At 40.7% G+C, this 22,425-nt stretch overlaps 1 protein-coding gene across 6 annotated transcripts in view; it reads right to left on the minus strand.

Moving 5' to 3' along the window:
• Nucleotides 1–22,425, minus strand: part of LOC102076257 (myosin-9) — a 147,714-nt gene that overhangs the window by 124,640 nt on the left and 649 nt on the right. For 4 of the 6 annotated variants that reach the window (XM_025910425.1, XM_005471725.3, XM_019363443.2 and 1 more), the window contains exons 2-5: nucleotides 19,852–19,971; nucleotides 11,684–11,754; nucleotides 5,801–5,924; nucleotides 4,319–4,498 (exon numbers count right to left, since the gene is read on the minus strand). In XM_025910425.1, the coding sequence (XP_025766210.1) occupies nucleotides 4,319–4,498; nucleotides 5,801–5,924; nucleotides 11,684–11,754; nucleotides 19,852–19,971 (495 nt within the window). The remainder of the gene's footprint in view (nucleotides 1–4,318; nucleotides 4,499–5,800; nucleotides 5,925–11,683; nucleotides 11,755–19,851; nucleotides 19,972–22,425) is intronic. The other 2 variants (XM_005471724.3, XM_005471726.3) reach the window with 2 other exon arrangements.

The following is a 22,425-nucleotide window of genomic DNA, read 5'->3' on the forward strand; positions in this document are numbered from 1 at the left end:
TGAAGTGAGATCAAGGAACAATTACAGGTGATAAATAGGGATTTAAGCTAATGCTGCTCTGGTGTATAGGGTCAACAATGTGTCCGTGCAGAAATTAATCATCTTTTTTTGTTGTTTTTTTCTTATTATCAAGCTATTTGAAGTATCTCTGCAGCTACTGATTAAAACAAGGCCCATAAATAACAATGCCGTAAAACAGTTCAACACTCTTGTTACTGAGGCATGGTATTGTGAAAAGACGAGACACATTGTAGCAAACTCAAACTCCATTTAATGGAGTGCAAAATCAATACTTATGCTGATGATCTCATGAAGTCAAATCAAGGCAAAGGAGGGAAAAAAGGAGCATCATGTATTCTCAACATAAGTGGCTTTGACTTGCAAAATGTGTTTGCATAACATGAGCTTTAGTTAATGTCATAAATGGCTCTAAATGCTGCAAGGTGCATTAAAAATATGCACAGTCATCCGTTTTACCTACACCTTGATGCAAACATTTTGAATTAATCTAGTTTTCACTGGTCAAGCAATTCCATTTTGATATTCAAATTTGGTGCGCATGTGTGCCTGCGCACGTCTGTGCATGACTGATCTAATCAGTCTTAAATCAGTTAATAAGCCAAGGACACAGAGGAGATGACTCAGCTGATGTGAGCCCGAGCCAATATTAGCATCTCGCCCCCCGTTCTGGACCTGCACTGCACGGAGTAGCTTCTACTGTTTGGGCTTCCCATTACAAAAGTGCACGCTTTGGACATTAAGACCAGCAGTTAAGCGCACCGCAGTGAATTCCATTAGCACATTAGCAAAGGTGCCACGACCTAATGCTAAGGCTGGGTGCCGCATTTAATACCTTACAGTATTTGTTCTCTAAAGCAGCTTAAGTCAAATGTGAGGGTAGCCCTGAAACTGTTCTTAAAACTAAAAGCAAGGCTAATCCAAAAGACAGGCCTTTGTATGTGAAAATGTCGTTGTTGCCACTCTTTTAAGGGCCCTAAACAAAGTATAAATCTAATGCTAAATTATTCGGAAGCTAATTAAAGGTCTCCCAATGTCAGATGCAGAGGCCAAACTGGAAGACAGGATGAGTACTGTTCTGTCAAAACTAATAGTCATTTCCAAACCACACATGATCAACTACATGGCTAAATGTTCAAAAACAGGCACATGCCACAGAGGCAAACAGATACATATACATGAATGCTGCCTATTAATTAAAAGCCAGAGCATGAAGTTGACTTGGGGTAGGCGGTTTGTGACACCACAAATCTAGGAGACTTCCTGTAAGACATAAATCTGCTGTGCTCTCACTCTTTCTATGGCACAGGCACAACAAAGACAGTCTTGTCCGGGTGTCCCCCCCCCCCTCCCTCATCCATTCATTAGAAGCACGAGCAGCTGCGGCCAGGTTCAGAGACAATCTACATTCTCTCTCTCTTTCAGTCACTCATTAATTCCCTCTGTCTTTTTCTCTCTGGTTCGCTCATATTTTTAGCCGTTTTCTCCCTCTCCCTCTGTTTCTCGCTGTCCTTCTCCAAGTCTCCCTCTCTCTTCTCTCTAAACATTGTCTCTTCCACATGGCCCGGATAATGAGTGGTGGAGCTAAACGAGAGGAAACACGGCTCACTATTAGGAGGGGAACGCTGACTGAAGGTTTTAAATAAACGGAGAGAACTTGAGGCCAAATTGTATTTCCAAGGACATAAACTAATGGAACAGCCAGACATTCTCTGAACAAATACACACTCTGTTTAAACAACCATAATAGTTGTAAAAATATACATGTCAATGTAGATCTAACTGAGAGACAGGCTGGCAGAAGGCAAAGAGAAATACATATAAATGCAGATATCCCCCACATATGAAAGCCCAAAAACAAACACTGTTCAATCCTTATTTTCTTTAGTGTGGAAAGCTTATTATCCTGCATTTAACTGCAGAACAATAAGGACATGAAAAAAGCATAAACGCTCGTCTCTGCCATTGAAAAGTAATTAGGCAAACGTGTTTTCTTAAGTGTCTCTGATATGCTCTCAGGCACATAAATCCACACCCACACATAAACACACACAGAGAGGAGCCCACCCTGCCTCACTGTGGGGTTAATTGGGTTATCTAGTCTGATTAGCATAACTAATTAGGATCCTTGTTAACGGAGGAGTGCTATTTATTCAATTAGCGCTCTGTGTGTATGTATGAGGCTGTGCGTGTGTATGGATCCCCTTCATCGCTGGTATAAGTTCAAACGAAAACGAGGCAAAGCTAAGTAGGCATGAAGGGAGACCTGTGGGCGCCTCCGCGCGTGTTGATTTCATCATTTATCTGTTCGACACACAGATGCTCACCATCAGGTGCCAGGCACTTCAGCCCCACCAGCCCCACCCCCACCCCTCACTACCACCCCCACCAACACACACAAACACTCCAAGCTTGCTATGCTGTGGCTCTTAAACCCCCTCATCATCATCATTAGGTTTCTGATTAGCATAATTAGCACTGTTAACCAGATGAGCTTGAGTGGAGCCAGGCTGTGCCAGTCGGGGCAGCTGACAAATGTCAAGCTCCTCGCACTTTTCCAGGTTGCGGAGGGGGCTACTTGTTCCTCATCAGGTGGGTTTATGGCACATTTCCATGCCCTTAGTGATTGCTGACTGATAACAAAAAGTCTTTCCAGCACATTTTGATGCAATGTGCGCACACACACACACACACACACACACACATAAAAAAAAGTCAGAGGGGGATGATTTCTCTCTCAAGGCAAGCAGTCCTGTAAAAGTGACACAGCTCTTGAAGTTATATCAGTTAATAGAACAATGCTGAGCTCATACCACCAATTTATTCATTCGTGTTTGCAAATGCAGATGCTGTCTTTTGTTTGTGATGCTCAACATGCGCTTAAAGCCGACAGTAAACACAGAAGAAGCAAATCAACAGCACTCCTCCGGTCGTCAGCAAGTGAAAACTCACAAACACACTCCAGCACTCACAAATAACCAGAGAGAGGGAAATGAAACAGAGAGAAAGAGAGAAGGAGCGCTACATTTACTGAAATTAAACATTTTCTCATCAGCCTGAGGGTGCAGCAGGCCCACTAATGTATTATTCATCCCCACTTCACAAAGGAACATTAATCAATTATGAAGATATGAGGATCTTAAAGTATAGAGGAGAGACGAAGAGCGGCTTGTTCGTATTAATATGCGGCCGCAATCGTGCGCCTCCACCCCCCCACCCCCTTGGTCCTCAAATCAATATTTTGCAGATTAATTTGGAGCGGTTGTGGCGAGATGGCAGGATGGAAGGAAGGGGGGGAGGGGGGGAGGTGTAGAGGAGAGAGTGTCTGAGGTCTGAATTAAGGTGAAGTGTTTTGTTGGGGTTTTTTTCTAGGACTGTGTAAGTGTGTGTATGTGCATACGCGTAAATATGCTATCTGCTGTACTGTTTTTGGTAAACATATCAAGTCTGCTCAATAAAGGGATGTCCATCGTCCAAAAAAAAGTCCTAACTCTGAAACACTAAGTTAGGATTTTGATATAAACGTGTATAAAATTGTAAAGAGAGGAAGGTCATGCAAATCATATCAATGATCAAAAGAATCTAATCATCCTGAAACTTGATGAAGGTGTGTAACTTCTTATTGGCAACCCAGTTTGCAGTTTTACCCGCTGATGAGTAGTTCTTGTTTAGTTACAGAGTGCATTAATACACTCACCTCAGAATTCAAAACAGCTGCCTTCTTAGCCCACTTTTAAACAGTCTTTTCCATCTTCCTCAAACCCCCTCTTCCACTCTTTCTTCATCATCTTCTCCTCTAACACCCTCTTTATCCACTCTTCTGTCTTCAGTTGCTCCTGCCTTCTCCTCTCATCTGCTTTTTTAACGCTCCTTTTATTTTCTCCTCATCCTCCCTCTACCTCCGTAGCATCTCTTTTCTTCTTTAACTCCTCCTGCAGCTCATTTGTTCTTACATTCAGCTTGGAGAGCTAAAGTCAGACAGGAGAAGAAAAGAAAAAAAAGAAATGTGCAGGCAGTCACATCCCTGCAATCTGTGGAACAAATGAGGTACCAGTCACATAATCTAAAAAAACTAATCTGAAACATCAAGAGACCCATCGCAAGACAACATCCTGCAAGGCAGCAAAAGAAAAAGTGGGTCATGGAAAAAGATGGCTAAATTGACTGGCACTAAGTGAGCGAGTTTATGTTTTATTACACCACACATTAATAGATGTTGCATGTGCAATATGCGTGGCACGTGCGTGTGTACGTGTGCAAACAGCAGTCCCGAATAGTACACGTGTAAGCCTTTGCACACCTGAGCACGCGTGTCAGCCCCCTCCTGTTGCAGGAGCTGAATGTTAGCTTGCAGTTTGGTGATGCAGATGTCTTTCTCAGCAATCTCCTTCATGTTGTCTTCGTGGATCCGCCGCAGACAAGACAGCTCGCTCTGCAGGTGCACCAGCCTCTCGCCGCTTTCCAGCACCTGCGTCGCAGTCTTCGCCAGAAAGGAATTAAAATTTGACTTTTTTTCCCCCCAAAAGAGACAAAGGTTTATTTTCATTGAGAATTATTCACTGGCTAATACTCCTCATACAATTTTTCCAAATTGCTTTTGATTACTTTTTCATAAATGTCTCGCAATAATCTGAAATGAATTGGAATGAATAAAATTACATTTTTATATCAATTCTTAATGTCTCATTTTAAAATAGAAGTCCATGTAATTACAACTGTAAGAGCACGAGCGATAATTGCCTGGGTTGTGTAAGACAAATTCATAGTTAGAAGTTCACATATTGCAGATTAAAATACAACGTATACTGTAAATATATATCATTTATAGTTTTATGAGGATACACTTAATTTGGCCACGTGTTCTGGAAAGCCGTTCATTTGATAGTGTCTTCGTGCTAACAAACAGTATTTTTTAGTTATGGCGATCACATGTACCAAGGCTCCATGTGTGTTTGTGTGTCCTCTGTTAGTAGATATGTTTGCGCATCTGCATTGCAGAAGCACCAGCTAAACAGAAACACAAGTGGAATAGAAAGTATATAGCCATTTGTTGAAAATGTGATTAACAGAACAAGCTCCAGTTACTCCACTTGTTTCTCTACGGATCTGTCTGTAATCACACAAACCACTAATTAGCGGCAGTGCAAATGAGTCAACTCACAAGCAGCATAAACAAACAGTAACCAGCCAACACACACATAAACAACCAACAAGTCTGGGTTTACCACAAGCACAAATGCATGTGTGTATTTCTGCGAGCCTGTGTGTGTTTACGTGTGCCTTAACCATAAGCCACAGAAGACAGTAAAACAGCAGTGGGTATAATTTAGTGACACCCTGTAAGGAGGTGTGGGAAGGTTGTAAAAATCTCTCCCTTTTAATCCCGACCGGCGATGCCATGTTTGTTACCCAGGGCTCTGAGATATGCTGGTAATTCATCACACACGCCATGGCTTCCTGTTAAACCTGACTGCACATGGAGCGCTTGTAGCACAGCTGCCAAACCAATATCGTAAAAAAAACTCCTCCACCTTTTAAACAGCCTTCTGAACAAATGCTGCAAAAAAAGGAACAATTTCTTAGCAAATCATTTAGTTGTTTCAACCTTACAATTGCTCTGAGAAAAAAAAAGAAAAGATTTGTTTACATTGTCTTGTTTTTTGGGGGGAACTACAGACAATTACGTGCAAACGACAGAACGTCTTGTTTGCATTTTTGTGGCGTGATCCTGGTAGCTCATTCTTTGGAATGTGCTAAAATCAAGTCAAGTCAAGTCGGTTACCTTTTGCTTTTGTTGTATATTCTCTGCGAGCTCCCTCTCCAGATCCGAGACGATCGTGTCATTGGTTTGCAGCTGGATTTTCACATCCTCCGTCTCAGACGTCATCTGGTCCACGGAACCACTGCTATAGCAGAAAAGCATAAGGAAGAGGAAGGAAATCATGAACTACTGAACAAGCAGATAGATGTAAAACACAGAGGGAAAATATCTCTTTTCAGGTTTATAGTGAGTACAGAGCGCATTAATAAGTGATGTGAATTACAGAGATGAAAGCCACAGCATATGGCAGTGTATATAATTGTTTCCATCACCGTGTATAAGCTTTGATCCTTAATCAAATTGTTTTAACAACTGATGCAGGATAAAACAGGAATGTGTAAGCAACATGCAGCACATGTATAAGGTGTAAAATTCAAAAACATCTAATTCAAAAGCAGCAAAGAGATGCTGAGCCTGTTGAAATTTGTGCTAGGTGACAGCAACCAGAGCTGATATGTGTTCCTCTCTGTCAGTGTGTGTGTGTGCGCACGCGTGTGCATGCGTGTGTATGAGTCTGTGTGTCTCCCAGCGGTGAAAATACGTTAACTCTGCCCAGACACCTTTCTGAGTCACCAGTGACAGCTGTCACACACCCAAGATGGAAGGAGAGAGAAAAAACCCCAGATCATACGGCACTGTGTGGTACTGTTCACAAACACACGGGCACGTACAAAGACATACGCAGGCACACGCACGCACACACAGTTTCATATTTACCAGCCTCATGAGATGAGCTATTCTGATGAAACTTTGCACAGATTAAAAATGTTAAACTCACATTTGATCAAGCGTGTCTACACTTTCACACCAAGTGGAGAAGGAAAGGCAAGATTTGACAAAAGTGACATGTGAGTGGATAGAGAGCGCTGAGAGTTAAATCTTTCACTTTGGCAAAAAAAAAAAACAACTTTTCAGTCAAATGGAGTAAAAGCCACAGAGGAAATAGTGAAAGCTGACTTTAGATTATAGTCTGGTTCTGCCTCGATAGGAGAATGGGAAAGTGTATGTTCTGCTGTTATTAATCCACTTGATGTCTTTTTATTTAATCGTAAGTAGAGTTTTCCTCACCGAGCTAAGGTGATAATTTACAACACACAACCTGTGATATAGAAGCCTAAGTAAAAAATAGGTATGTGTAGAAGGATGTTTTTTGTCCCAAAACATGTCATTTAAGACCAAAAGGAAAAGAAATGCTATCATTTATGATAAGATGACTTCTTTAGGTCCTTTTAGTCAAAGGTGCGAAACTTGGGTGTAAAAACAAGCTAATTTGAAGCCTATTTTCCTATAGAATTGATAGAAACACACTTAAAAATCACAAATGTAAGAAGGAGACACTTAGAAAATGAATGTGAGTGCGTGCAAGCATAAGCTCTCTGCAGAAACAAAGATTTTTTTAAAAACCACACTGTTCTTATCTTGTCCAAGTACTCATAAACACACAACTAATGCAGAGTCAAAGGATTAAAAAAATAAAAATAATAAAATAAGTATAATTTGTATTACTTAACGACACATAAGCCTCTATTTTCTGCACCATTACGGGATGGAACTGAATTTATTAAGAAGAGGAGGATCCTTCATTTCCAACAGTTTTGCTTCTTTTGGGAAAATCAAAATGAAAACACGCAGCAAATCCTGATCTGCAACAAGTCAACATGCAAATTTATTCATGCCATTCAAGTGCGTACGCATCTGCGTGCGTGTGTGCATAATATTGCAGGTCATTATTATGCATGCAACAAATAAGGCTGCATGGCTTGCTATACTGCAATACACAATAAGTACTTGTGGTAAACAAATGACACAATGTCACACCACCAGAGGAACAGAGAATTCCTATTAAAAGCATTAAGTGTTGTTATGATTACTGTGTGGACAGAGAGAGCAGGTTGAGTGAATGTGACTGAAGAGTGTGTGTGTGTGTGTGTGTATTACTGTGACTGTATGTGATATTAAAGCAGGCTCTCGATTCCTCAACCTGTCATTCAGCCCTATTAAGCAAGGCTAACAAAATTAGTCATGAATATGCAGTAATAACAAATGCAAATTGCCACCACTCCCCTCCAACACGCTGTGCATGTGGGTGTGTGAGCGTGTATACATATGTGTTTGCCCCCAGGGCTATAGACATTGGCTCTGTAAACCCAATTCTTTCTACATCATTACAGCAACAAGGCATAATTCATAAGAATAATCTGAACATCTATGTAACCTGGCACGCAAAAAAAGGACACAAGTCCTCCTTGTGACTGTCTTCGCACGATGGGGTTCATATATAATACAGCAGGTTCGCTTTAACCTTTTTATGTTGTGGGGAAAAAAAAGGCTTGGGGTTTCCCGCTCCGCGTTTTATGCTTAAGACACAAGCGCGCACGTGTCGGTGCATGTACACACACCAACATGTAGATAGTCTGTTGCCTCCGTGTCCCCAGGGTGGTGTTTGACACAGCCTGGGCGCTGCCACAGCAATTAACCTCCCCGTTAATGAGAGGAGTTCTGTCAAGCAGCCAGATGGCACTGCCTGGCACGTTGCCATGCACAGACACATATGCTCATATGCCCACACAGCTTCATTCACAGATGCACACACACACACTCACACCCAGAGACATGCACATATACACATTTAGGAACATGCACACGCAATGCAATCATGCCCCCCACCGCCCCACCCCACTGTACATCTAACTGTTGCTGCTTGTCAGCGTCCCTCACCCCTTCCTAAGCCACCCCCGCCCCCCTTCTTCACCCTTCTCCTGCATTGTCTTCTCTCCATCATTCCTCCCTAGCTCCATCTCTGGCAGCTGCTTATCCATGTCGCAGCGCTGCAGATGTCACAACTCATCAGCTGGGAGAACAGCAGGGGAGGAGAAGAGAGAAGATTTTTTAGAGGAGAGGAGGAGTTTTCATGCATCTCAGTATTTGACAGAAAAGCAACCAACTGGATGAAGTTTTATATATTCGCGCACGACTGACTAATCAATGTGCTCGTTTCGTGACTTTTGTTAATGTCGGCGACTTTTTCATACATATAGAAATGTTAGCCGTGGCTTTAATAATCAGCTGTATCGTTAAGAGGTGCGTGTGCTTATATTCGTAAATGGGTAGATACGAGCGCTGCGCGTGTTCTGCTTTGTGCGTTTGTTTGTTAATGAGCGTGGCACTTGGCCGCGGCACGGCCCGCTGTGTGTGCATGTCTGCATGTCCGTACAGCAGCCCACCAGGCCTTCGTATTGATCAGTTAGCTTGGCCTAATAGGAGAAGAGGAGCCTGACCTGGGAAAGTCAATATGGAGAAAAAGAGACATATCCTCCTCCCGTCCTGAGAGAGAAGTGGGAGAGAGAGAGAGAGAAAGAGAAGAGATAGATACAGAGGTAGAGAGTCTACTGTACACTGTCAGTGCTGAAGAAAATGGTGAAGAGTGTGTAGCTTTTTGGAAAACCAGCTGGACAACAGAAAAACAACCAGCGCCAGAAGAAAATAATAATATAACAATGATGAACCGCCCCCTAGTCTCTTGAAGCCCGTGTATCTCATCACTCTGTTAACAGAGAAAAGTTTGGAGTTTTGAATTAGAACAGTCTCACTGAGGGATACCGCCTAAGTTTCACATAAGTGAAGTTCCTACCTTTCCCAAATGAGAATCAGGATATTCTGTCAAAGCTTTTTTTCTCTCTCTTTCCTAACTAACTTTCAGCATTTGACTGCTTTTGGCAAAGGAAAACAGCACTCAAGTTAACTCCTGTGTAAAAAAAACTCTGCTGGAGATTATACTAAGGGGAAATAATTTAAAAAATAATTGGGATAAAAACTGACACTCACTCACACATTAATACACTGATAGATCAATGTGTGTGTGGGTGTATGGGGGTGTGTGTGGGGGTGTGTGTGGGTGTGTGTGGGGGGGTGTCTGTGTGTGTGTTATGTACACCATTTCAACAGAAATATATAAATAAATTTGTAGATAAACAAAAAAAAAACACAGAGAAAAAGGAAAAGTAGATAAAAGACTTAGGTTTCACCACGCACACGCATACGTACACACACACACACACCTGGCTGAGTGATGCTACCCTGGAGGGTGGCTTCAATCTGATGCGTTTAATGTTGACGCTGGTGGCAAGAAACACACACACTCACCCGCTGTTTCAACCTGCCTGTCATTTCATTTCAGGAGACCTGATTTACTCATTTCATTTATTTAATTTTTTTATTATTATTATATGTGCAGCCATTTAAAACGCTCAAGGTGTGATGCAAAGCCCCTCATCTCTGACAGCAAGTACGCTGACTGAGGATCCATCACACCCTTCAGTGCCTTTTACAGGAACGGCATAGAAACCCCGTATAGCCACAAACTCGGCTGTGCCACATTGTGCCAGACCATTGATTCCTGCTTAGCTGGGTGCTTTAATTGGCTGCGCTGCAGGCTGTCAAACCACTGACTGTCACTTTTGACCATATTTGGATGTGTTTTTTTAGCTATTATATGACAGCTTGTGAAAAATAAATACCAACTGCAGTAATACCCATGTGTTTGGAAATTAACTGTTTTTCTTTTATGTCAGTAAATATTATAATGTCACCTTTGAGGACAAAGGCATTACTTTTCAGCAGGGGTTGAGTTCGAGTTTGAGATGAGGAGGAGCTCTTGTGTAGTGAGGTCACATGATCTACTGCAGGCAGTAGAAACGGGGACAATGTCTTTAGTTAAAATTTGGGTAGATTATTCACTTTTTTGGTAATTTCAATAACATAATCAATACATTTCAATAACTCTACTGCATACATCATTGCTTTTAAAAATCAAAGCAGACTACTTCCTGCAATAATCACTTGATACACCATGAAAACATTGTCATTCTCTAGATGAAACTAACCTATATTTTGACTCTTCTGCTATGGATAAAAATGCTGACTTCATTCTACGCATAACTGCTCTGTTGCCAAAGGGTAACTATGAATTTGTGCACAGCAGCTCAGCTGCTTGCTTAGAGAAAAGCATTTGGGTTAATACCTAAGATCACAATGGCATGTCAGAAGATATAAATAATTAATGAAATTACTGCTGGTGCTGTGCCACCTGCGCAAGTTGCAGACGGCCAATCTCTTAGTGTCGGGACATCGAGAGATTGAGTTGTATTGTAGCATCAAACAGCTGTGAGATGCTACAGCAGCTGTTTTATAAAGGCAAAGAACAAAAACAATGATATTCTATGTACAGCACGAGACAGAAACTGAAAGCTGATTTGGAAATATGTGATAATACAATAATACCAAAGGTGACAGAGTAGAGCTCCAGCAAGGTGTAATTTGAATGAGTTTTTATTTGGATGGTTGTTTTCATTGTATCCAAATGCTACTCAATTGATTTTCCTATCAAACTTCGTACTGGTCAAGTGAGTCCAAGTGCCTAGCTGGCAATGAAAAAGTGTGAACTAGATAAATATGTATGAGCACGAATATTCCAAAATGCTACTTTCATTAGTTTTGTCAGAATGTAAAAATAAAAATCTGTCTCTCCGGGAAGATCTAACGTAAAAACAGAACACGTCTTTAGGGGCTTTGGAGCATTGCATGGTGGGAAATATCATATAGGGATTTGCATATTGCCATGGGGACAGTGGTGTTGCAGTGACTCCCTAAAGAGTTCAAGCTCCCTCAGGATAGACACAGTCCCTGAGGCCAGCTCTGTTACCTTTCTCAACAGTGGGGTACCTGCGCATGTGTGTGAGTGAGTTTGTGTGGTCGAATCATGAAATTAATCATTATTTCAGTCAAAAGTAAACTTCTCCGAAGAAAAAATCTGCCTCGCTGATGAGAAGCGAAGGTAATACAAACCTGCGAGGGATGTGAGCCACAGGTCCAGTGACCTCATCCAGCAACAAAGGCTTCAACCCAACCCCAGACACCTAGGATAGACAGAAAATGACATCCTGATTATTTATTTCTGTTTAGTGTATTTGCAGTAACTGCAGCATTATAATGCAGTACCGTACACCTTGAAATGAATTTTAATGCTAAAGTAGTACACCCAAGAAATAATACGTTCTCTCTGAACTCATATCCAAATAGTTCAATATTCACTTCAGTACAACCTAAATTTCTGTTTATTAGATATGCACTGCTAAATAAAGGAAAATAGTTTTGTAGAAATTGATTTTCTCAGGTGTAAACCGTGATGAAGTCCGACAGCGCCCAGGGGTAAAGGTGTGAAGTGTGTCACCCCTGACTAATTGCTAAGAATTTGCATCTTGTTGACCGCAGCGGCATGATAATATTATCATGAGGAAAGAAGACATTAATATACAGCAACTGCATAAATAAAATTGAAGGAAAACAATCATTCCTCATTTTCAAACCCAGAATCCAAGATTAAAATGGAGATAGAACTGATTTAATAATTCGACTTCTCTCCTAGGAGATTTTTTAAAAAGAACATATTTAAAGCAATACAGTGTGGGAAGTCAAGTGCATTGAAAGGAGGACAGAGAAAGCAAGACAGAGCATATGCAGACAAAAGCTTATGCAAAAACACAGACAGACACACACACACACAATTCTCAGATATAGTTTCAATTCAAAATACCCCTTGCCATTATCCTGTCTGCCTGTCTGCATGTCTCTTTTTTTCAAATGAAAATTTGTAAGGACGAGTGAAAAATGTGTCAGCACAGTTATTGTGAGGTCAATTCACACTGTGCAAAAAAGAGAACAGCATAGAAGGGGGGCAAAGGAATTAACCGAGTTCAAAAGAAAAGTAAATAGTTCTGATTGTCCAGCGTTTTTTATTAGGTCAGACTATTAAAAAGAGGGAAGAAATAGACAGGACGGGGCCAAATTAACAAGGGCAATAAGCAACAGCTGAAAAGAGCAAAGAAAAAGAGACATGAAAAAGACTTGCAGAGAAGGAGAGAGCGGCAGGAGGCTCCACGGAAACAGAGAGGCCCGGCACCGCTGGTAAAATATCGGCCACTCTATCGCCGTGGTGACAGGGGTCACTCCGGGAAAAGGAAATCAATGCTGACAGCAATGACTCACAGGTCAACACATATCCCCCGTGTGTGAGTTAATGTGTGTCTGTTCGTTTGCTTTTGGCCATGAGTGTGTGCGTGCGTGTGTGTTTTTCAATTATGCATATGTTAAGTGTGTTTATGTGTATAACCGTGCATTTGTGTGCATGCGAGATAAGATATGGAGCAGTAGAGCACATATGGAGTGCATAAAATATCAAGTTAAACCATCCAAAAAAAGGATCTGAAGCATCTGTAAAGATAAGATTCAGTTCATTTAATGTGTAGTATTTAAGGCCTAATGGTGAAAGACAAGTAAACAGGTCGCCTTTGCTGTTTTAAAGGAGACTAATCATTAAATAACACACAGAGTCTGGATCGTCCTCATTTTTGCCACCACTGTACTATGAACTTTAAGAAAACTTTAAATTAAGGATGTTGATTGGTGAATGATGATTATAGAAAAGGTGTTCGCTCACATATTAGTGCAATTTAACCTGCTGGCAGTATTTATGTATGGGGACTCCTCCTGTGTGATGGCACGTTTGGATATTATGCTGTATAATACCAGGAGAGCATTACTGGTCTATAAGAAAGTAATATAAAAAGCCAAGCGGTCCGTCCTCTAAGTAATCAATCTGTTTACCAAACCACATCTATAAAAATATAAATTTAAACACAAACACACACACACAAAAGCCACACAAGATCATAAAATATTCATATTCCAATGCCCCTGCAATGTGACAATGAGAGGACCTGGAAAACGTAGAGGTCAGCGGCTAATATAGGTAGGCTGTGTGTGTTTAGGAGTGTGTGCGACTGTGCGTGCAGGCCTTATATATACCCTTGGGTTAGCAGGAGTTACGACCTGCTTACATTATTAAGGTGAGTAGTAGGCTGTGTTATGTATGCCTAAAAAGCCAGTCAATTCATTACTGATGCAATCCCCTAAGTACATGAATAAGCGTGCGGCTTTCTCCTTTTCTCTGCCTCTCTGAACTGTAAAGGAGACAAAATATTGGTGCGATGCAGGGTGCTTTAGATAAATCAGAAACAGGAGGAAATTAATAATAAGAAATAAAACAACATTAGCTGATTAAGTATGTATTGCAGAGTGACGGCTGAAATTTACAGGCAGCTGGGCTGGGTGTCCGGAATAAGGTCTCATTACAGATCACGGTGTGTGTGTGTGTGTGTGTGTGTGTGTGTGTGTGTCCATCGTTAGTAATCCGTCACCTGTGGTCTCAGCTTTATGAAAAGGCCTGCAATCTATGATAATGAGCCCTGTGAAGGTTATGACCACAGTAAACTCATTTGTTAGCAGTAGGTATATATGTGTGTGTCTGGCTGGCTGGCTGGCTGGCTGTTTTATGTATAATATAACAATATCATAAAGGAGTGGCGAGGAAAAATACTTTTAAAGTATTGGTGAAAATCATCAGAGACGGGGAGTGAGAGAAAAAGAGGCAAGCAGGAAAGAAAAAGAGAGCACATTACACAGATGTTGCATCACATCAATTAGCTTCCTCGGCCAGTTATAAAACAAACACAGAGAGGACTTATACAATATATTCTTCTACACGATGTCCTCGGCATAACAAGCAAAACTAACTTCAAATGTGGTGTCACAATTTCTTATTAGGAAGGCAAAGAACTAGTCAACAAACGTCCTATCATCACTACAGGTCTTTTCCTCGTTATGCCCAGGAAAAATTTGTATTAGATACGATGTAAAGAGAATGCACTTGTAGTTGGAGTATGGCTGGTAAGTACCAAAAATGGTCAGCAGTAGGACTTCTACTGTAAGAAATACAAGGAAAGCGCAAAATAGCAACAGTCATTCCCGGACTGTTTTCCTTCTTCTCCACTGTCACTCTTCCTGTTTTTGCCTCAATTTTCCTTCATGTCTTTTTCTTTGTTTTCAGCCTCAAACCTCATCACAGTCTCTTGTCCCCTCCTGTCTCAATCATTTGCCCCTCACCACACCTCCTGTTCCCTAACATACTTCCCCCCCAACACACACACACTTCCCCTTTCTTGTTTCCTTTTCTGTCTGAAAATAGTCATTAATTTACGCAATCATTCCATTTTTCCACTCCCCTCCGATTCTTTTCTCCTGAGCTGGGTCAACTAAAAGCAACAGAGGAGAAAAAAGACAAAAAACAAACAAAGCGGGAACGTGTGCTCGTGAGTCACCAGATCACAACACGAAGCGAAGGCTGAATAAAATAGAATCAAGCAACTCAAGCCGATTGTGACTGGAAGGAGCATGCCAGCGTCTAGTTCTGCTACGTCACGACCTGCATGTTTAGTGAGCGCGGACGAAAAAAAGAAGAAAAAGTTTACTTTAATTTTGCTTGAGCCTAATTCAAATGATGCAACTATAGCACGCAGGCAAAAGCACACGTCTGCTGCCTTACTGAACATGTTATTGACGGGATACAGTGTGGCAACTAACGTACTGGCAGAGCCTATCCAATATACTGTATGTGCCGAGACGTCCCTTTATCACACTTGTCCTTCAATTCTGTAATCTTTCAAATATAAAATGTCCTATTTTGCCAATTTGTTGCATAAAGACTGGGAGAGTAAGCTTTATTCCTAACTAGTGAAGTGACACCAATCCCTCAACTGCATTTGTTGGCATGATTTATAAATGCATTGTTGTAAACCTTCCCTCTGCCCAATGGAAGAAGACTAAACTGTAGCAAATCACATTCATATCAAATAGTTGCTGATTTTAATTTTGGCTTGCCCAACCATGAAAGTTGTGTTGACTAAACTTATCGGTTGCTCTTAAAGTAAAACTCAAGTAGAATCATTTCTACACAGCTTAGCAAGCCACTGTCGTCTCCGTGCATCAGACGGACTTGTTACGGTTCCATCCTGTGGCTGATATATTAACAAAGGTTTACAAGGGCAGAGCACTACATATGTAAGTTTGGCCTTATGGCTGACCTTACAATGCACTTAGTATCCTGTACAGGGAGTAATGCTGCAGCCACTCCTACAAGCCATTTATTCCAGCTAACGACCGTCAAGCACTCATAAATCAGCATTAGGAACCTCTTTCGCCCTCTCTCTCTCGTTTAGTCCCCCCTCTCTATGGCTCCCTCCACTCCTCCGATATTTTCTGTCCCTTCTTGCATGCATTTTTTTGTCTGCGCCCTTGTCACTTTTTTTTTTTTTTACATTTTACCTTTTCGAACCTGTCACTCATTCTCATTTAAATTCAGTGTTTTTCATTCTTCTTCCTTTTAACTACATCCACACTGGCAAAGTTGATAACACCATTTGAAAAACGCTTAAATAAACGCATATTCCTTGACCAAACAGACGTTGGCATATAATTTGTTATCCTAGTTTAATTTAACACCTCTAGTTAAAGCTGATGTCTATGTCTTCTTATGGGCAAGGATTGTGAGCTTTGTTGTGCATGACACAAGGGATGGACACACGGTGACTGCAGGCAGCAAACATGGGTGTTGACATCGCTGTTTCCAAAACTCCATCTGTAAACTAAAACTGGGTCATTGTGGATCTGTTTTATGGGTCCTAAAATACCAAAGCAGTGTAGGTCTACAGGTGTAAACATAACAGCATTGATGTAGTGTGCATATGGCCTTGTGTATCTGTCTACCTGTCAGTCCTCCTCATCATCATCTCTTTATTTATTTTATGTGTGGCCCCTCTACCCCCCTGCAATCCATCCTGTTTCACCCTCTCTTTCTGAAAACCCCTTCTCCTGCAGATAGAGATGGCGTCCCTGAAAGGTCTAACCTGGTATTGGCACCTATATTGATTTTAATTAAGCTAATTAGTTCATTATTCCAAGGATCAAACAGGGGCATCCATTACTGCACAGACAGAGAGAAAGAGAGACTTAGGGCTCTTGGGGTGTGGAGGGGTGCTATGGAGTTAATATGGTAATGAAGACAATAAATTATCACTCACAGCAAAGTCATTAACAACAGCATTAGCATAGTCAACCACCGCGACCCCCGTGACCTCCCCTGCTCTCTCTTTCTCACTTTCACTGCCTTGTTCCCTTGGAGCACCTGCCACAAACGCGAATGCTGAAGAGTGCGTGAGTTGCGTGCATGTGTGCATGTATTTGTTGGGGGAAGTGGAGTTTGGGGGTGTTGATAAAGGTCACAGAGATCATAGACTGTTTTTAATGCTAACTTGAATTAAGTTTCAGCAGTCACTGCTATGTAGGGTTGGACAGGTGTTCTTTGAAACGCTTTTACTGCACCAAGTTCGCAGCATGAATCATATACAAGCTAACCACAGCTTAATCAGTTAGGAAGCACACTACACCAGTACTTGCATTACAATCATTTTCGTCAACATATTTTTGACAGATAGTCTTAATGCACTGGTATGTATGTATTTTCAAGTAGACCAGATGTCAGAACTCTAAAGTTGTGGTCATTCTTAATGCAGGGCTGATATACCCTGTAGCCGGCATACTTACGTGTTTCATTTACATGTAACTACAACCCAGGAAGAAAACTGGGCCTTGAGAGTCCTGGTATGAAGAAAGCTCCACATGACAGGAAAAATTATGCTCTCATTAGCAAGAATTAAGTCATGAGACCAATTTTATCATTTGGTTCCCAGGCTTTAAGATTTTAATAGCCCCTGTTCTGTGGTTTATGGGAATGTCATAAATAGTCGCTTTGTGAATCACACACACACACAAAAAAAAAAAAAGTTGGAGCCTCTCATCACAGCTGGAGACATTGCTGGCATTCAGTGAGCAAATTTGTTGTCATCACTTGTTGTGACTGATTTTGCTCTCTCCTCCGATACAAATAACACAAAGAAAATCCTTTGTTAACCACCGTTTATAAACATTAACAAGCGTGGCCAATGGGAGACTTCCAGTTTAAGCAACCACAAAAGAAGACTGCAGGTTTTCCAATGCAGGCTATTGAACTGTTTGTCCTATCATGTGGGTGTTTTTTTTCTCTATGATTGTAGGAACATTTTGAGGGTGACGGTGTTCAAATTGTGTCATGACGAGCTGAGTGGATCAAATAGCTGATTCCAATTTACCTCTTCATTTTTGTACTTGCTAACAAATACATGTCTCAAATTAAAGACATATCTGTCACTGCAGATGTTTTCCTAGTACAGTTTAACTGGTTTAAGTAAGGTTCAACACAGTAAAAAAGACTATTTCTTCTTTATATAAAATCCTGGGTTGTCCTATAACCCCTTTAGTTAAAGCAGGGGTTCAGTATTTTTCACACAGTACAAGTTTGTATTGTATGCAAGGGACATGTCCGTCTGTCTGTAGATGGCACAGACCAAAGGCTAATTGTAACAGTCTAGAACTCAGAATACAATCCTTGAATTTTATGATATTATGGCCACAAAACAAACTCTGTTTAGTGTCCATTAGAGTTCAGCCCTATTGTGTATCAACAAGACCATACACTACGATTCAATCAGACGTTAGCCAAGCTCCTATTACAGAGCTCATTGCATCGTTTACATTGTGGAACGGTCCATAAGTAGCTCTAAATGCTCTTCATTTGATTGGATTTCGCATTATGGACATCGGAGCAGAAACACACTGACTATCCTGTCCCCTGACTATCCTAATAGACTGTTGAGTGAGACGCTCCATTTGTTTGTATTTGTTTACCGATGTAGACCCTGAAAACATACAAAGTAGCATAAACAGACAGTGAGAGCATCGTGTAAGACGGGTGAAAATGGAGATTCAAAGGCTCAGAAGATGGGTCGATAGCGGCAACAAACTATTATGTTCCCTCACAGCGTGTCTCTTTGGCTGCCAAACGAAGCTGCTGTTGTCACAAACAATAGCAAAGCTGCGACTGGATGGACTGAAGGACTCTCAGCAACTAAGAGAATGTCGCTTTAATAAATTTTACAAATTGTTCTTCACCTTTTCCCTTTAAGCTGTATGTTTTTAATCAGCTTGAGAAATGGAAAAATAAATTAGTAAAGTTCCTAAAATTCCATTACTGATAATAAATGTGAAAATTAACAAATGTCTTTGCTTTTCAAACTATCCTGTAGGCATGTATTGTGCTATAATTTGCAAGAAAGACATATATTGTAGAACCTATTCAATAAAGGAATCTGAGAAAGTGCTATGGAAGAAAAACGGCAGAGATGCTGGTATTTGTGTTGCTTAAGCAATGTCAGTGAAGAGAATTAAGTTTTAAAATGATGAAAGTTAAAATTGGGCAGCTTTGAATGCTCAGAAATGCAAAGCATTATGTTAGCGTGACCTTTGTAGTAACGGTGTAGAGAGCACACAAAGCTAGCCCTCTGACCTTCTACATAATGGCAGGTAAGTACTTTGATGTATAATAAGCCATAATTACTTTTCTGTGTGTAAAATCCACTCAGAGGAGAGAATATTGATAGAAGCCTGGCCATAACTAAAATGGAACAATGACTTAAGGTCACTACATCAAGTGGTGGTGATGTTGTTAGTTCCTCCTATAATAAAGTTTTCCTTTTTTAGGCAGTTTTTCCAAAGACCCAAAAGCAATAGTTCATTATCTGTCTGAAGGATAGATTCTAAGACACATTAAGGAAGAAAAGAACACTGTAAAATCGCTAAAATTACAGAAGATATATATTAAAAACAAAGACAAGAGGCCTTTTCATGCGCAGAGGAATTTTTGGCAACCTGAGGAGGTTTAAGTCAGCCACAAAAAGAGCCCTCCAACCCTTGATCATGTAATAAAATTATTTTCTGAGAGGTTTTTGGTCTTTTTTAGTCAGGCATAATAGCATTTTTGTTGATCGAATGAACAGAAATAAGAGAAAAATGCATCGATTTTTGTCAAATAAGGTAACAAGGTAACTTTGCCTTGAGAGTACGCAGATCAGTCATGCTTACTGCCATGGGTAGTCACCTCTTGTAAGCCCATTCTGAGCCAGGAAAAAAAAAGCACCGGGCGCAGTTACATCTGTGTCAAGATGAAGCCATTTATAAAATCTTACAGCCAAAACACGATCATGGTTCTGTCCAGCTCCCCTTTGCAAATCCTCAATGGTCTGAACAAGCACCTGGATGTGGTCTGTGAGGTCATTCACGTAAGACTGCAGGAAGTCCACTTTCTTCTGTAAGAGTAACAGTACAACAGGATAAGATAGTGGTTAATTATTGTGGTTTAATAAGCTGACAGTTTATATGTTTAATTAGTTGCTGAGCTAGGCAACTCAGCAACTCATTCATAATCCAACACAGTAGTCACAGATTATGGTAATTGTTAGGCCCCGGTCATACAGGCCTAGAGACTCTCTGGGAAAATTTTAATTCTGTAACAGATTAGTGAGTGGCTGGCCTGAGTTGGTGACCATAAACAGGGCAGATTATTAAAATATCCAATAATAAAAAGTTCACTAAAAGTCAAAATGATGAATCCCAATATGGGAATGTGCACAAACACTAACCACAGTGCAGTTAAGCAACATATATCCCCTCAATCCAGCATGTCACTTATAAATGTAGTACTCCCTCTTGATGTTAAAACAGGGACTATATCCCCAATGACACCTCACAGGGAAGGCAAAAATCCAGGAAAACACAATGTAAAAATGTGTTTCTTATTTAGTTGCATCTTACCCGTCTTTAGAGCAGATGAAGAATCTGATTTAGCATTGACACACATTAAATGATGATCAACTGTATGGCCGGGCAGGTTGGGGGTCTTTGTAACTTTCTGACAAACTGAAACAAATACATCTAAAGACAACAAGTGCAAAACATGTTGGTGGTGAGATGCCCACAGGCTCTCATTCTATCCCAACAAGTACCCGAGACATATAAAACAGTCGAAGAACGAGCCAAAACACAACAGCTTATAAAAGAGAAAAAGAAACAGAGAGATCGTCAAAAGCCACCAGTGACTATTTTGATTCTACTTACATGAAGTCAGTAAGCCTTATTGTTAATATGGCACTGTTTGAGTATCTAAATCCTTGACATATTTTACTCACTGAACTGGTTGTGACATTTAAAACTTTTTTTTTTCTTTTTCATTTTCCAAAACCTTTATATAATGCTGAATATGCCAGACAAAGAGGCCAGATCCTTGTGGCTTTCACACAGAAGCTCACCTAAGATTCACAATAGATGACCTCTGCCCTCTATCATAGGAAAAGGAATACTTAGTGACCATGCACTCAAAGTGTAGGGCAGACTCAAGAAGGCATTTCAATGTTCAGATTTTATTACTTACAAAAACTGATAACCTAAACGTCCTCTTTATTTTCTTATTCCAGGTTTTTTTTAAAAAGGCTGTGCACTTAGCTTAAGGAGCTTTTGCAGTTTTCCGGATACCCTACACATACAATGATTGTCCCTCTGATAAAAGGAAGTGCCACAAACCTAAGAAGTATATTGCCTTAGAGGACCACCTGTACATCTGTGCTGAAAAACATCTGTCCCCTACAGCCAAAAGTAAATAAGCAGTTTATACTGTCCCCTGATGCATAATATTATACGGATGTTTAGCTTCGGGGAAAGTAACTTTACAAAGATGGCAAATGTGACAGTACGGTAACATTCTAGGGTTGACATTGTTGTTGTTGTTGTTGTTTCTTACTTACTTTTCACTTTTGGAAAAGCTAGCTGTGATAAGTGCCCTAAAGCATAAGAAAAAAAAAAAAGAATTCTTGAACTGGCAGGTTGCTCAAACATTTTGACATTTTAAGAAACATCATAAACCTACAATGGGTTCATGGAATAATGGATGTTGTATTTTCAGCGGACACGCTTTATGATTAAGTGTCCCCATCAACCTTTAGGACTTGGGAGCTCCTGGGTTCTGAACATCATAACCTTGTTAAGCTGGCCCTCGACTGGGGCCGGCTGACCATAACCTATTCTGAAACCTTGTTATTTTTGCTTTGATGCACAGTCCAGCTCACACGAGCTACATTCTGTTGCTAAAAGATGTTACATGACGATCCCGATGATTAGAAACCTCTCTTTTTTAAATATGAGTGTGGCTCTGTGTTCCTGATCTCTGCCGCTCAGATGGAAACATAATGCAATTTGCCACCTGTTACAAGTGCTGCGGCTTTATGAAAGCACCGCTGCGCTTCCTCCTGTCATTTGTCTGACAAGACAGAGGTCATCTTCTGATGTTAGAGTCAAGGTGGACAGGATGCTGTATGATTTGTAATGGATGGATTATAGCCTAATGACAATAGATGTTAGCCTAAATCTAAACATGCTGTAGAGACTGTGTCTGCTAACCCGTACTTTATGCAATTGTCTGAACCCATAAAAACAATCTTTCACAATCCAGGGTCCAGACTACTGGAAGGGCGTGCGCAGAATCGTCATTAAGACGACTAGCATTTGTTTCCAGTGTTAATAGGAAAAAACACAATACTATTAAGCAGCTAGGTCTTTATTTTAAATACCTAGATTGGATTTGTGTGTTTTAACGTAGATGTATAAAGTGGGAACAGAAAGTCTGGATTTATTTCCCTCAAGAAATCTGACGGTATACTTCTTAACTTTCTCCTGGAGTCAAACCGGATGTTACGCCAGAACTAACAATA

Source organism: Oreochromis niloticus, linkage group LG9, assembly GCF_001858045.2.
Source record: "Oreochromis niloticus isolate F11D_XX linkage group LG9, O_niloticus_UMD_NMBU, whole genome shotgun sequence".
Taxonomy (NCBI): Eukaryota; Metazoa; Chordata; class Actinopteri; order Cichliformes; family Cichlidae; genus Oreochromis; species Oreochromis niloticus.